This window comes from Wyeomyia smithii, chromosome 1, assembly GCF_029784165.1.
Source record: "Wyeomyia smithii strain HCP4-BCI-WySm-NY-G18 chromosome 1, ASM2978416v1, whole genome shotgun sequence".
NCBI classification, from domain to species: Eukaryota; Metazoa; Arthropoda; class Insecta; order Diptera; family Culicidae; genus Wyeomyia; species Wyeomyia smithii.
In genome coordinates this window covers 15,895,295-15,911,221 of record NC_073694.1, presented here as the reverse complement: position 1 = coordinate 15,911,221, position 15,927 = coordinate 15,895,295, and the positions used below count along the sequence as shown (strand labels likewise).

Below are 15,927 nucleotides of genomic sequence, written 5' to 3'. Positions count from 1 at the left end.
GATAAAACAGAAAATCACAGTGACTCGGAATACTCAGAGCAAAAAAAAACTCAGAAAACCGAGAGAAAGAAAACAAAAACAAACAAAAATCAGCAAATACAAAACATGAAAAAGTAACTTAGAAATGGAGTAAGCTACAAAATTTCGGAAAAATATTAAGAAAATCAGATCAATAAATAAAAAAAGGAAAGAAAGCGAGGAAAGAAAAAATTAAATCCGAGAAAATTGGAAAAAGAAATTAAAAGAACCGCCTTGTTAGAAAATAAAATATTGGAAATCGATTAGAACTAAGAAACATTGAAGAAAGGAAGTGTATAGCAAATCGAGCCAATTTCATTCAATTTATGAATTGGAAAAATTGAAAAAAATCCAGATGGAATGAAATAAACTGATGTCTCCGGAAGTTTGGCAAACGTAACCACTAAACAACTAATGAACAGAGAAAAATAATGAAAATTAAGTAAAATTAAGTAGAACAAAACACAACAAAGTGAAACTTTTTGTTTTGATAACTATAAAAACACTTGTATCAAAGCAAAAATTAAGCGAAACACAAAATAAAAATTCGAATAATATCATAAGAGTGTAACGAAAACAATAAAAACTAATAAATTTAATCCGTTAACTCAAAAACTAGTGGAAAAAATTAGGGAAAAAATCATACCAAGGCAACGAAAAAGTGATCAATAAAAAGGAAAATTCAAAAGAAATGCCAAATAACTCTTAACTCTTGAAATAAAAATGGATTAAAGAGAGAAAAAATAATAGAGAAAAGAAGGTATTACAGAGTAGAAAAACGGGAAAATAAAAGACGAAGTACGAAAAAAAGTAGACCATATGAAAAAGTACAAAAAGTACAAAAGAGGAAATGTGAAAAAGAGAAGAAAATTTGAAATCAATCATGGAATGAAATTAACTAATGTTTCCGAAAACTTGGCAAACTTAACAACTGAATAACTAATAAACTGAGGAAAATAAAAAAATTAAGGAGAACAAACACTGAAAATTTTTGTTTTTAAAACTCAACAAGAAATAAAAATTAAAATCGTAACGGAAGAGCTACAGCTACAAATATTGATAAATTCAATCCGTAAATTTTAAACCAGTGGATGGAAAAAAAAACAATGAGAAATCATGCTGAGACAACAAAAAAGTAAACAACAAAAAACAAAATAAAAAAGAAATGTCAAAAAATGACATTGACAACAACAAAAAATACGAAAAAAGGATTAAACCATATGAAAAAAAAGAAAATGTGACAAAAACAAATAAAAAAGAGCTACAAAGATTAAAACGAAAATGGTTAATGATGTGTAAGCTTAAAATGAATAAAGAAATAAATAAAAACGAAGAAGAATAATTCATGAAAATGAACAGTGGAAATAAATACAAAACAAAAATAGGACACAAGGAAATGCTAAGCAATTAAACTATTTGTGAACCGTGTCTTAGTGTAAAAAAAAAATAAAAAGTAGCAAAGTTTACAAAAACAGCGCCAAAAAAAAAAAAACAAAGAAAAACATTATCACATGAGAAAAAAGGGAAAGAAAAGAACATGAATCAAATTTATTTAATTGAAGGAGAAAATTAAAAAACACATGAATCTAGAAGAACATGCAAACTAAAAATGCTAATGGAAAGATTGACACAGCAGAAACAAAACTAATTGAAAACAAAATGTAAAAGTAATAAGACAATACAAGAACAAAACGAAACGAGTATGAAAAACAGATGATAAAAGAATAGCAAATAATATAGAGCGGGAAATGAGAAATTCAAAAAAAAAGATATCAAAAAATGTAATAAAACTTTCATAAGTAAGCAATAAAAACAAAGGAAACTGCATTCTGAAAATTGAGATATTTTAATGAATTAAGAGAATATAAATTTTAAAAAAAGAGAGTTTAAATGTTTTGTAGATTGAACAATCTAGAAAAAATGCTCAATCATAAAAATTTGAACGTAAGGAACATAGGAAAGCTGCAATTAAAAAATCGAAGAACTGAAAAAAAATTTCAGAACGTGTAAAAACAGAATGTTGGAAGACGGTAAAAACTAAGAACTTCGCAAAAGAGATAAGTCGGCAAAACAAAAAAATTACTGAGGAAATCAATCAAAATAAAACACTCAAATCTCCAAACAAACTAAAATCGGAAAAGAAAAAACTGAGAAAACTGTTTGAAAATCCGAACATTGATAAACATAAACAGTTAAAAGTTTTATGATTAGGGAAACAAAGAGTGAAATAATAAAATAAGCAAACAGAAACAAATAATCTGAAGAAAAATATAGACAAAACAGAAAAAGTAACGATAATACATAAAATGTAAATGTAATGTAATCGAAGAAATTGAGAATAATAATCAAACAAAATACTGCAAAGCTGTAACAATAAAAAAAACTTTTAAAAAGACCTAGATAAGAAAAAAAACTAAAACAAACCGATTAGAAAAAATTAAATTTAAAAATTAAAAATTTAAAAGAAGCAAAAAATGGAGATATGCTAAAGTTTGTCACAAAATCGAACAAGAAAAACTGAGAACAAAACTATTAAATTGATGAAACCGACAATCAAGAAAGATTACTCGGAGTCGTTAGAAAAATCAATAAAAAGACCAACCAAAAACAATTAGGTAAATTTGGGAGATTGAGAGAACAGACAATTCCGTAACACAAGAAAACCGAAAAACTTAGAACTCGTTGAAAAAAATTGGGAAAGTGGAATATAACCGAACCGAGCAAGCAGAATATTCAGAAACAGAAAATAGGAACACTAAAGAACTAAAAAAAAATCAGTAATCTTTGATCCGAAATAATGGGAAATCTGAAAAGTCTAATTGAATAATAGACTAAATATTTTTTCTGAAAAATATAATAAAATTAATAAATGAATAGGTTTGAGAAACCGAGAAATAGAAAGCAAAAAATGGGAAATATAACTGAGGATAACCGAGAAATAGAAAAAAGAAACAAACAGACAACAGCAACAAAACAAATCGAATCAGATCAGTCAGAATTTAAAATTAAACAAAAAGCAGAAAATTCATACACGGAGGAAACACACAAAAGAAAACCGAAAATACAAAAAAAAAAAAAAACATTTAAAGAATTGAGAAAACTGAAAAAACATCTGAGAAAACTAAGGAAATTGACAAAACCTGAAGAAACGGAAAGAAGAAATTCAAATCCAGCGAAATTCCGAAACAAAAAAAAATTTACATCAATCCTTGAAAACGGAGTTCAGTAAACTTAGAAAAAATGTCGAACTGAAGAAACAAAAAAAAATATTTCATGAAACTACAACACAACACAGGATCTTGCCAGAAGTGCCCTGAATATTTAAGAAACGAACACAAAAATAAACAACTCATAGAAGAAAACCTGAAAATTTAAATCCGGAAAAAATCAAAGAAACTTTCTGAAGATAAGATTATGCAACGAAATTTGAAAGTCGGCAATAAAAATTTAGATGATCTTTCAGATAATCTGCAAAGTGAAAAAAAAAATAACGAGAAGCTTGAAATACTGAGGGGGGAAATGTAAACTACTGTAAGTTGAGGAAATAGAAGGTAGAGAAAACTGTGTAGCAAACTAAATTAAAAAAAATAGGGAAACAAAACACAAATCGGATAATTCAAGGTGCTCAGTAGACGGAATCCAGGCAAAATAAAAAAATCGTAATACAAAACACTTTTAAAACTAACATAACACTGCACATAAGTGAAAAATTAAAATCGCAACACAAATTTCTATCTTGAAGAATTTTGCAAAAAAAAAACGGACAACACGAAGCTTCTGTAAATTTCCAAAGTACTCAAAGTTTAGAAATTACTATTCTATAGGTTTAATATTGACCTCGAAGCAAGATCATAAAAATTCAGGATCAATGAGCATGACCTAGTACCATTTTTTACACTACCTAAAATGTCGATAGTTAAACATTTCTGAGAGTTTTGCACTCTAGGGCCGGTTTCGCTCAAAAGGCATGCAGAAAAATGTTGTGCTCGTCTATGATACTTTAATTTGACTATCAAAAGTTATTGACAAACGCAAAATCAATACAAAGTGTAGGCTGGTTCATAATACTGGGATGCCTGTACATCTATTTCTTTCTCAAATAATTATAAGTTTTGGCGTTTTATTTAAATAATCAGTATTCGCGAATCTAGTTATTGTTTCGGTAGAAAAAAATCGTGCCCCACCTTCTTTCAAACTCTACATCCGTCATTCCACCGAACAGCGGTTTAGCTGGACGGAAAGAAACTAATTTCACCTCGCGGGATATTTCCCTTTCATCTTGGTTGGCTTGTCTATTGTGGGGTGATGGCAAACTGGACCGTCCTCCAAGCCGCTAAACCGGACGGAAGATTTTATCGATTGCCAAAAACAGCCTATTTTTTTTTATCCATACAGCGCCGTTGCTGCGTAATCGATTTGGGAGGCTCGCAATTACAACACCCGAAACGAAGTGGCTTCTATTTAGAGGCTTGTTTTTTTTCGCTCGTTCGTTCGTTTGTTGATCTACCGGAACCATTCCGGCAAATTGACACGATAAAGTGAAACAGAAGGAAAAAAAACAAAACATTTAATTGGCCGTGTAGACCGTCTGATTACTCACCTTTTGATTTAGTTTTATTTCATTTTTCGCACGCTAACTCAAACTCACACCACTTGTGGTGGATATTTTTGACAGTTCCGTTCCTGTTCGATTCATCAGTTTGTGTGTAAAAGTGTGAGTGGTTTGAAATTCCGTCCCCGAAATCGAAACGGTTGATGTTTTTTTCTTTTCCAAATCAAACCGGTTTCCTTCCCATCATCCGACCGGACGGACGCGGACATTTGACCCATTAATCAGCGAACGACCGCTCTGGCTCTGATTGGGGCTGGCTGCGTGCGTCGTCCGTCGTAAACCTGTCCAAGAAACGCTTCTTTTTTAATAGCTCGCAATCGGCGGTCGGTCAGTCGGTTTTATCGATTGTCACAACGAGCGAGAAGGGAAATCGCGATCTGGGATGGGTCGCATCGGGAGCTTTCGAATTTCATGCCTCTCTCTCTCGCTATGGTTTTTTGATTAGCATAACTGATTGGGCAGCCGGTCTTATTCGGGTTTCAAAAGACAACAACGGAAAGACTCGTAGAAAATAGAAATGTGTTTGTATTTTAATGGGACCATTTCGTGAAAAAATTCGAATGGTTTATTGTAGTCAACAGTAATTAATGTTGAAATTTGACTCCGGCGACGGATGACGCTAAGGGCAGTAAATTTGATGCTAACGTGATAAACAGTCCGGTGTGTTATCATCGGCCGGTGTTATCGCGGGTATAATTAAGATTATTCAAGTTGACACATTGTTTTGACGTAAGAAGATAATTATAATCGTTAAGTCATTTGGAAGGCACGAAGAAGTATCTCGTGGCCAGACCGCTCGGATGCGATTTTATAGGCTTACGAAAAAGACATTCCATTCGCATTTTATCATCATTTACAACGCTGGCGAATCGCAACCTCGTCCGGATTGATTTTAAGGTGTGCGTGAATAATTTTAGAAAAGAAACATTTAGACGAAATTTAAATAAACTTTAACCGATTTACCTACAAACTAAAAGTAGACTTAAGTAACATTATTAAATTCTTCGAAAATTGCGCCACCATCTGCGATTGCACAATAATATATGGCTATATATGGCAGCAATCTGCCAGCCTCAAACGAGAACAAACTGTCCGCCAGCGGACGAAAGTCACTGACATTCATCGAATAATTAGTAGCGAACACATCGTCCCGTAGCAGAAGTGTAAACAAACCATCGCCACCCTCCATGTCGCTACCCATTCCTCAGGAGGCATCGGATCGGATCGGATCAAGACGTTGTTTGAGTCATCAGTTTAACACACCACCCAGTCAGCATGGTGATGTCTCATTATTTGCTGACATCCAATCATAATGATCCGCGGTAGTAAGCAATTGCCACGAGCGCGCGAGTCGGAAACTTGTTTCCGATAATTTGTGTCAGAGCAGAGCACAGAAGGCACATGGGAATCGGACTGAATCACTGCTGCTGCTGCGGCTGCCCTGCCATCATCATCATATTTTCATCGCGCCTTCACTGTTTCGCCTTCGTCATCAATTACCTACAATAAGTTCATAATAATTAAGCTCCCAGCAGCACAGAAAGTGAGTGAGGCTGTGAGTACATTATGGTGACCGATAATCAAACCTGTCATAGATTACCGCAAGAGGAGGCGGAGGAGGAGGGAGCCTGTAGTTTCGAATTAATCATACACTTATTGGCCAATTCCATCGATCGCTCAAGCGATCGGAGTCGTTATTATTCATTTTTGCTTAACCTCTATTTACTATTATTGCTAGATCGCAAGTGGCTTCGCCACTACAGCTGCCTGTCACTGTGTGTGAGTGTGCCGTGCCGAATCCGCTGCTACCGCTAATGTCCAAAGATGTTTTGGTTTTGCACCAAAAACTCTGACGCCGTCTGTCACCTTACTTACAGATTGCATGGCCAAATTGATCTCACGCACAAAATGTTGCCCGCACTTCATTCTCACTCTAGCACTGCTCGTGCCAGGCGACTTCTGGACATTGTCGATTTATCATTATTGACAGAAAAGCAAATCGTACTCATAGATCACTGTCGACGTTGCTTTTAAAACATTCTAACAATTGTGACGCCAACCATTGTCCTATGTTTGTTCAATTTTTTTCGTTATCATTCCACTAATAGCTTTATACCATAGAAGATTAGCTTCTCACAGTTCACCCTTTATTCACAGCAATTCTGGCAGCCCGGTTTACAGCCCAGCACATCACAGGACGTAAAACCATTCGCCCAAGCCGCCTACGGTCCGATAGGGAAAACCGCGACCGCCGTCTCCGATAGTGGCCTCCAGGCGGCTCACCCATGGGAAGGCCGAGCGATAGCGACGCACAAGTTCCGGCTTGTCGAGTACAGTGCCTACCTGGAGTTGCGTGTTGAAGATACTGTGAGTAACCTGAAACAGTTATGGTGGCATTCGAATCTCAACCCCTCTTTTTTGCAGTACCACAAGCACTTATTTGTACATATAGGCGACCAGCCGGCCCATCCGCTGCTCGAGTCGGTCGAGGTGAAGGAAATCTACGACAAATTCCCGCAGGCCGGCGGCCTGAAGGAACTGTACGAAAAGGGTCCGAGCAATGCGTTCTTCCTCGTAAAGTTCTGGGCGGATCTGAACACGAACATCGCCAGCGATGCGGGAGCCTTCTACGGTGTCAGTAGTCAGTGAGTATCCATCCAGCAGTCTATTTTCTCACCCATGGTTCCATGGTGATGATCGTGAACTCATCTCCCACAGCTACGAAAGCAACGACAACATGGTGATCACCTGCTCGACCAAGGTGTGCTCCTTCGGCAAGCAGGTGGTGGAAAAGGTTGAAACCGAGTATTCCCGCTTCGAGAACGGCCGGTACGTGTACCGGATCAGCCGATCGCCGATGTGCGACTACATGATCAACTTTATCAACAAGCTGAAGCGCCTGCCCGAGAAGTACATGATGAACAGTGTGCTGGAGAACTTCACCATCCTGCAGGTAATTATTGAAATATATAATTATTTAGAGAAGGATATTAGAATAGTGCAAGCAGTACTTAAATGAGGGCAAATGAATAACACAAGAAAACAGAAGATAAGACTGAGCACTTACTTTACCTTCACAGCGACAGACTGATTATGTCACTCGGTCTTGAGCTGCTAACCTTCAATCACCTCCTATTACGCGGGCATCCTCGTTGACGGCACACATCCAAACAATGTGAGGTCTACCCCAAACTCACGGGCCTCTTTGGGGATTCCTGCTAAGCTTCATAATTCTCAGCCCACTGAAACCTGCTATGTTTTATCCGCTTGATCATTCTCCAGTTTGCCGCCAAGAATTTTACACTCAAAAATACCAAGAGCTCGCCGATCAATGTCTCTCAGTGTCCGTACTCCATGACCTCTTCTTTCAGCACCGCAGCACCAATATTCAACGCGCTATCACGCTCTCTGCCAGCCACCATGTTCCTTGTTCTGGCAGAGTTCATGGCAAGCCCTAGTCTCACAGCTTCCCTCTTGAAAGGTCCAGAGGCCTCTTCCACTGCTTCACGGTTAATACCAATGATGTCGATATCGTCCGCAAAACCTAGGAGCCCATGGGACTTCGTAATTATGGTGCCACTCCTCTGCTCACCAGCCCTCCGTATAGTACCTTCCAATGCGATGTTGAACAATAAGTTTGACGGCCCGTCATCCTGCTTCCAACCATCTATCGTCCCGAAAGAGTCCGATATCTTACCAGCTACCCTGACGCACGATGTGGAACCGTCAAGGGAGGCACGAATCAGTCTAATTAGTTTTGTTGGAAAACCACGCTCGGACATTATCTACAATAACTCTTAACTGAGTCGTACGCTGCCTTGAAGTCTATGAACAGATGGTTAGTCTGCAAGTTGAACACTTGGTTCGTAGTGAGACGTTCCCTCTAAAACTACTTTGGCATTCGCTATAAAAGGTTTCCTGCAACGGCTTCAGGCTATGGTTATAGTGCACGCGAATAGCTATGTCCAAATTTCGATTCGCTTTGCGTGACCTTTGTGGAGATGCAGAGGTAAACACGGTCTCCAAAAAGCAAGGGTCACACTAACATCCCTTACCTCTTCCCACCTGATTGCAAGGACGTGAGAATGGTCGGTCACTCCCAACCCCATTCAGTTGATTAACTGTACAATTTTACTGATTCGGATCAATCACGGAGTGCAACTATTGATATGTGCAGTCGGTCAAGCTATGCTAAGCTTAGGTAGAGCTATACATTGATGCACGCAAGGCGAATCGTTTCGCGCCGCTATTCGCATCCACTATAACCAGAGCCTCAGTCTGTAGAACAGGATGCGGGAGAGAGTTTTGTACATGGTATTGAGAAGAGCTATGCCACAGCCTAGGCGGCGGATCGGTCATATGAGACCTCCAACCAGTGCGAGGGTAATTCTCTAGCAGACCACATTCTCAGCATGATCCGACGAATGGCACGATACAATTATTTGCTCCCGATTTTGAAGAGTTCGGCAGAAATGGCATCCTTTTCAGCTTCCTGGCCGTTTCTCGGATCTTTCCAGCTTGTCTGTTATTCCCACTTCTGATTTATCGGTCATCTGATTCCGGGGTTGACACATTCCGGTTTCTTGTTCCAGTAATCTTTTCGTAGAAGCTCCTCATATGGTGTCTGGAGAAGCAACCCTCCGCCTCTGAAAGAGCACGCTCCCAATGCTAATGTTTTTTCCGGCAATGAAGTCTCTTCTCAGCGGCTCTAGCTGTTCGATATCTTTCTCCGCTCTGACGTGTCACAGCCGTAGTCAACATGTGACCTCTGGCGCGGATCTTCCAACCCATCCTAGCGATGGGTTCCTAGCGAGTTCTTACATTTCAAGGAGCGAGTTTCCAATAACCGCATTTCGTGATTCAGTCACCCACTCCGGATCAGACGTTAATGTACGCCCCCTTCCATCGGAGATTGATTAGCCGATCTTCGCCAAGGCTACTAGCACCCCAGTCAGCACCTCGTGGAGGTGACACGTGTCAAACCATTCACCAACCTAATAGGCTAACGAACAGGCGCTATCAACAAGCCTATACTGTTGTCTCAAGTTACTCTGCAAGTTTGATACCCTTTCACAGACGCAGATTTCATAAATTTAACCTTATGAGGCATTTTTGATTGAGATATGCGCTAGACTGTACAGCGCACCGGTTTCTTCCAATAGTAGGCGCAGGCTTCTAACCAGTCGCGCTAGTTTCAGGGTGTTTAATAAGTTCGAATACACTTTAAAAATGTTTAAAAAAATGGCAATGCAGGATATTCTCTACTGAGTCAATTTTTAATTAAGGTAACGTTGAATGTCTAAGAACATATTAGCTGGGAGCTCTCCCCCTTGTACTGTATGACGAGCTTGAGACGTTTTATTTTACCTGGTCCATCGGCCTTTCACCCCAGAACTTAGAAATGAGCTTCTTAAATTGGTCTATAGTGGTGCTCACTTTATGTTCGCACTGCTTTGCTAATATGTACGACCATACATAAAAGTCCAGGGGATTAAGGTCCGTGGAGCTGGAAGCCCACAAAGTGTTATCGAGAAAATCAGTCAAATACTTGCGGCCCCTCGCTTGGACGATACTCCCTGTATGCGCCGGTGCGCCGTCCTGTTGACCAACGTAATCCATACTGTAGAGGTTCCGAAGGCCATAACCTTCTCCAAAACCTTGGTCTTATAGTATGTTGCGTTGATTTTCACGTTTTTCTCGATAAATACCAGTGAGAGCTTCACACGTCTGGAAAATACCCTCCAAACCATCACCGACGCGGCGCTCTGAAACAGTGTGATGTTTATGTGGGACGGCCAACGTCCCACAGCCGATCATCTTGGCCATTGTGAGGCTGTTGCAAGACAAATAAATTCCCATCAGAAAACACGAACTCCCGACCTGCGTGTCGCGTTGTAGACTCCGTTATCCTGTGAACCTTGTGCTTCTTGTACGGCCCGTCTCCGAGATCGTTCATCATGATGGTGCGCGGGCAGTCCTGATTGACACACCCAAGTCAGCAACGGTCTTCCGAGGTTTTTTTTTTCGACAAACTCGCTCCTTCGCCACCTTGAGGGCTGCTGGTGTCCACGCCGAACGTGCCCACTCAGATCTCGCACGGTCCTGGAATGACCTGTAGGAGAAGACAGAAAGTGAAATGGTAGAAGAGATGCTTTATTGGCTGAAACGAAACATGACAATACATTTACTTAGATTGAGTATGATTTATGTTTTATTTATATGTTTAGGTAAGATTTCATATTGCATTGTATATTGTTGAGTTCGCTTCTTCTGAGTGTTCTATCTTCAAGATTTTTGGTTCATTATTCCTAAACAATTGGCTAATATCTGTTAGATAAAGACGAGCTACTCACCTTTTGTGTTGCAGGAAGCAGGCGTCGTTCTCAGTCACTTGCATTGGCGTCATTACTCTCGAAGTTGCCATAAGTGTCATTTTCATCGGGAAAGCTAACGAAATTCGAATCCGAATCTCCCTCCGTTTGTTCTTCCTCGATTACTACTTTCATCCTGTCTGCGGAGCCTCGAAACCTCTCTCTGTCATCAGCTAGCTCCCGGAGATATCTCTCCGATATGTTAGTGCACTTCATACAGGTGTTCTCCAGTTATAACAAGGACGTCCTTGTTTTTGGGGTCCGGGAATTCAGTATTCTTCATACAACCCTACTATTTCGTTTTCCTCCATTCGTAGTAGGTGAGCCTAGTGAAGCACCGTACCATACGCATTTTTTGATAAACGTGTGCCCTTCTAGAACCTTGTCCATTAGACTGGGACACGGTTATTTGAGAAAAAAAAATGATGGTTTTTTCGCTACAAAGACTGTGTAAATTTGCAGATCGATCGGTGGAACTATATTTTTGCGCCCGATTTTTAAACTTTCCATACAATTTTATATAAGAAAATCCACTTTTTCAAAAGTTATTCTCTAGAGATGTTCGGTTGGCTCCTAAAAATATATGGATGCATGATTTTTGTAGGACATTTTCCTGGGAAAAACTCTTTTGAAGACCGTAAGGCGCTGCGATGCTTGAAGAAAAAGTTATTCACCCCAAACTGATTGAATGTATGATTAACAGCTCAACATTGCATTTTTCCAGCAACACTGCTGCAGCATGCTAATTCAATCATGTGATGAAAAATGATATCGTGTCAAATCTTATTTGAAGATAGTAAGAGCAAATATTACACTTTCAAGCTTACTTCCATGCGAAATTATTTCTCATCCTCAAGCAAGTTTGCAATAGCAGCATGATGCAGCAGTGTTGCTGGAAAAATTCAATGGTGAGCCGTTCGTCAGACTTTCAATCAGTTTAGGGTGAATAACTATTTCTACAAGTATCGTAGCGCCTTACGGTCTTTGGGAGAGTTTTTCCCAAGAGAATTTCGTACAAATATTATGCATCAATATATTTTTAGAAGCCAACTGGACATCTCTAGAGAATAAGTTTAAAAAAAGTGGATTTTCCCATATAAAATCGTATGGAAACTTCAAAGACCGGGCACAAAAATATAGTTCCAACGATCGATCTGAAAAGTTACACAGTTGTTATAGGACCCATAAGGAACACGAAACGTGCATGGGAGCGGAAAAATAACACCATCGCTTTTTTCCAGAGTAGGCAGTGTGACTTTGCACTCGTATCCAAGTGAGTTTTAAAACTGGCTTCAACATTTATTTTCGGTTTGCACGTAAACCCTACTAACAGTGCATTACACTTGAGTTAGATTTGAGTTTGAATCCTGCATAACAACAATTGCATAAAAATCGAATTGCGATGAAATTCGCGCCGCGTCTGCTGCAACAGTTTGTTGCATTGTCCTTTGAAAGCATAAATTCGATCTAAAAATCACAAGAAGGTTGTATGCAAAGACACGACCGCAAGGTTGAAGTAGAATACTTTTACAAGAAAGATAACCCGGCTGCTTGCGTGTCAGTTGGCAGTATTGTCATTTCTTTTTGTCTGATATTTTGAATGAAGTTCATTGAATATTTTTAAATTTTGTGCAAATGGGACGTTGAAGTGCTGCCGAATTGTAATATGCACATTTAATACGACATCATTAAACGGGAACGGAACAAAGGCTACGGTTATGCAGAGCGCGAATGCCGGCGAGATGCGATTCGCCTTACCGTGGTGAAATGTACAGCTCTTTTTAAGGCGAAGTAGAGCTATACATTTCAACAGATTTCGTCTTGCCGAATCGCATCGCGCCGTTATTTGCGTTCTGCATGACCGTAGCCAAACACTAAGCGACGCAAACATGTAATAATAATCAGAGTATGCATGTAGATGAAGATAATTAACTTTGGATTATACACGCAAAAGTTGAAGTCTTGTACAATCATTGTGTCTTCCCGATTCGCACAAATGTTGCACAGAAATCGCACAATAAATGTGTGAAACGCATAACGCAACAGTTGTACTGCGAATACATTGACATAGAATGAAATCAGAATATGTATCATATACCGACACTTTATCTCTCGCGTCGAGTGTATTAGTGACTAGACTAGACACATCATATACAATTTGCAGGTTGCTCTTTCGCTTCTCTTTCGGTTCGGATTGCGACGCGCAAGGCGATATTTCATTGCTTCACGAAATGAGCGAGACACCGGTGCTGTACATACTTGATACCATAGTGTTGTTAGTCTCACTCATACTGTCGGTGCGTGCTTGCTGCTATTCAGAGGAATGCATGAAGAAGAAAAAGTATCTCGAAAGCGTGTGTGCAAAAGACTTGAAAAGCGTAGCATATGTTTCGTCCTCAAGCAGAAAGGAGGAGGATGGTTTTGCTTCTCGCTCGCTTTGCAATGCTGCTTGATACCAGTTGAAACTGTTCAGGTGTAGTAGTTTGGAGCTGCCAAATACATTGGAGAAACGCTAGAGCATTAATTGCGTTATGCCAAACACGCAATCATTGTACTGGTTCCGAATTACATCAACAATTGCGCTAAAAACGCACAATTTTGTACTGGTTTCGCACCATCCAACTTTTGCGTGTAGCGCAAAACGAGAAAATATTAACTCTTAAAATAATCATTTGTGTTTTTCAAATTTCAGTTGTTCAATTTAATATCCGTTGAAATGTTTGTTTATTATCTGATGAAGCTCTTATATAGGCCAAATGATGCATTCCCAATTTACTAGGTCCATAACTCTGCCGACCGTGCTTGGGAAAGCGCAGTATAACGACCAATCAGAGGTCGAATTTTGTGTTTTGACAAGGCTTAAGAGTTTTCAATAGTACAATAGTTCGAATGATAAAATTGCAATTTCATGCATTTGGTAGAAATCTTAGAAGATTTTCTAATCGACTGCTGCAAAAACGAAGGAAATCCATCGAAAACTAACCGATTTATTGTCATTTGAAATTTTTCTCACTTTTTTCAGTTTTAGATTTTCATTTTACATCCCTATGTAGCCGAACTTCCTGAGAGAAGTATTCTAATTCAAAATTAAATCTTCATTAATTCATTTGTTGTCCTTATAAGGACAATTGTTCAATTTATCATAGGATGAAGTGTTTATCTTACATCTCTGTGTTACCTTGATAATGAGGACTAAGGCGCACGGTCAACACAGTGAGAAAGGTGTTTTCACATTGAAAACTAGACACGGCTTGTTGGCAAATGCATCTACCGCTAATACCACCGCTATCATACGAAAGCGCGTCGTTACATGTGGGGAATATCAACAACGAAAAATGACGCGGGTCTAAACATAACCCGAACTGTTTCGCCGTGCTGCTCCCATTTACCTTTACATCGGCCTCAGGGAAGTACCGGCTGCATCTGCATCTACCGCTGAGGCTGTCACTATACTGCTATTGGTACCAAAAGCTATTAACTCTTCAAATAAGTGTTTAATTCGTTCTCAAAAGAACAATTGTTCAATTCAAAATCGGATTTACGCAATCGCATCTCTGTAATATTACCGACAATAATATTCTTCTGAACAAAATGATACAACTTTCCCATTAGGCCTCTGCCATAATAGACGCGAAAAGCGACGCGAACCGATTCGCTCGGCTGTAGGTTAATGTTCAGCCATCAGTAGAGCTGTACATTAACCTACGGCCGAGCGTATCGGTTCGCGCCGCTTTTCGCGTCTACTATGGCAGAGGCCTTAGAGAAAGTTGCTGGCTGATGTATTCACTTCATGCAAGCCTGCTGCTGATGCTTCCCGCTACCACGCTGAAACAGCATTTTAGTGAAGGGAGTGTCGTTGCATCAGCTGACCCTGCTACTATCGATGCTGATATACCCGCTGCAACAGCTACGCTATGCATAGCCATGCCACAGTTGTGGCCGCTATACGCTGGCCCAACTGCTGAGCAACTGCAACCAGAGTTGCCAATGTTCCAGTTTAAACTGGATTCCTCCAGTTTTTTTCAAGTGATCCAGTCAAACAGTTTATTCCCAAAATCTTCCAGTTTTTTCAGATATTTGCCAGTTTTATCCAGTTTTTTATTCGCTGAGCTCCGTTTGATTTTCGGATATATTTTTAAAACGAAAATTTTTTAGATTGATAAATTATTTTAACAATTCTTAACAGCATTTTCAGTATTCTATCTTCTCGCACGAAGCACAGTCAAATTAAAGATTGCATGACATGGTTGAGATGAAACCAAACAAATAGATTTAAAAAAAAAATCTATTTATTTTCTGTTGCGGAGCAGTTAAAAAATTGTTAGAAGAATTAGATACCAAAAGATAGCGAAGTCAGAAATAATTAAAAGTTCAACTTCACTGATGTAACGAAAGAAAATGCTGCTCTATTTTTTGATTTTGAGATAGATTGATTGCGTATTTTGAATTTTGCTGCTGTTAGAGGAAATTTTTCAGTACATAATTTTAACAAAATGTAAGCCCGAAAAACACTTCTGATTAAAATGAGTATTTTTTACGAAGAGCTATCTCTTTAGTTGCTGTATAAAAAACTGTCATTGAACCATAACAGAAAAGCACTCTCACAATCACTTTTTTGCTTTTTTTTTCATTTTTTTGGGATCCAGTTTTTTCCAGTTTTTTCTTCCGCCTTTTTCCAGTTAAATCGAAAATTGTATTGGCAACTCTGACTGCAACGCTATCCGCAGCCATGCCACAGTTGTGGCCGCTATCCGCTATCGATGGTACCCACCGCTCGCTTCCGCTGCTGCTAAGGGAGGACTGCTGTCGTCGCTGTTCAGAACTGTTATGAGCGGCTTCGACCAAAACAGGCTCTTATATAGGGATGAAAATAGGAATGAATTATTTTACGTACGTGGTGGAATGATATAACTTGAAAAATATGTG

General features: G+C 39.1%; 1 protein-coding gene across 1 annotated transcript in view; it reads left to right on the top strand.

Annotated features, from left to right (window-relative positions):
• Window positions 1-15,927, top strand: part of LOC129718990 (protein scalloped) — a 362,904-nt gene that overhangs the window by 336,856 nt on the left and 10,121 nt on the right. Inside the window, exons 5-7 of the mRNA XM_055670289.1 lie at window positions 6,788-6,997; window positions 7,055-7,275; window positions 7,349-7,583. Of these exons, the coding sequence (XP_055526264.1) occupies window positions 6,788-6,997; window positions 7,055-7,275; window positions 7,349-7,583 (666 nt within the window). The remainder of the gene's footprint in view (window positions 1-6,787; window positions 6,998-7,054; window positions 7,276-7,348; window positions 7,584-15,927) is intronic.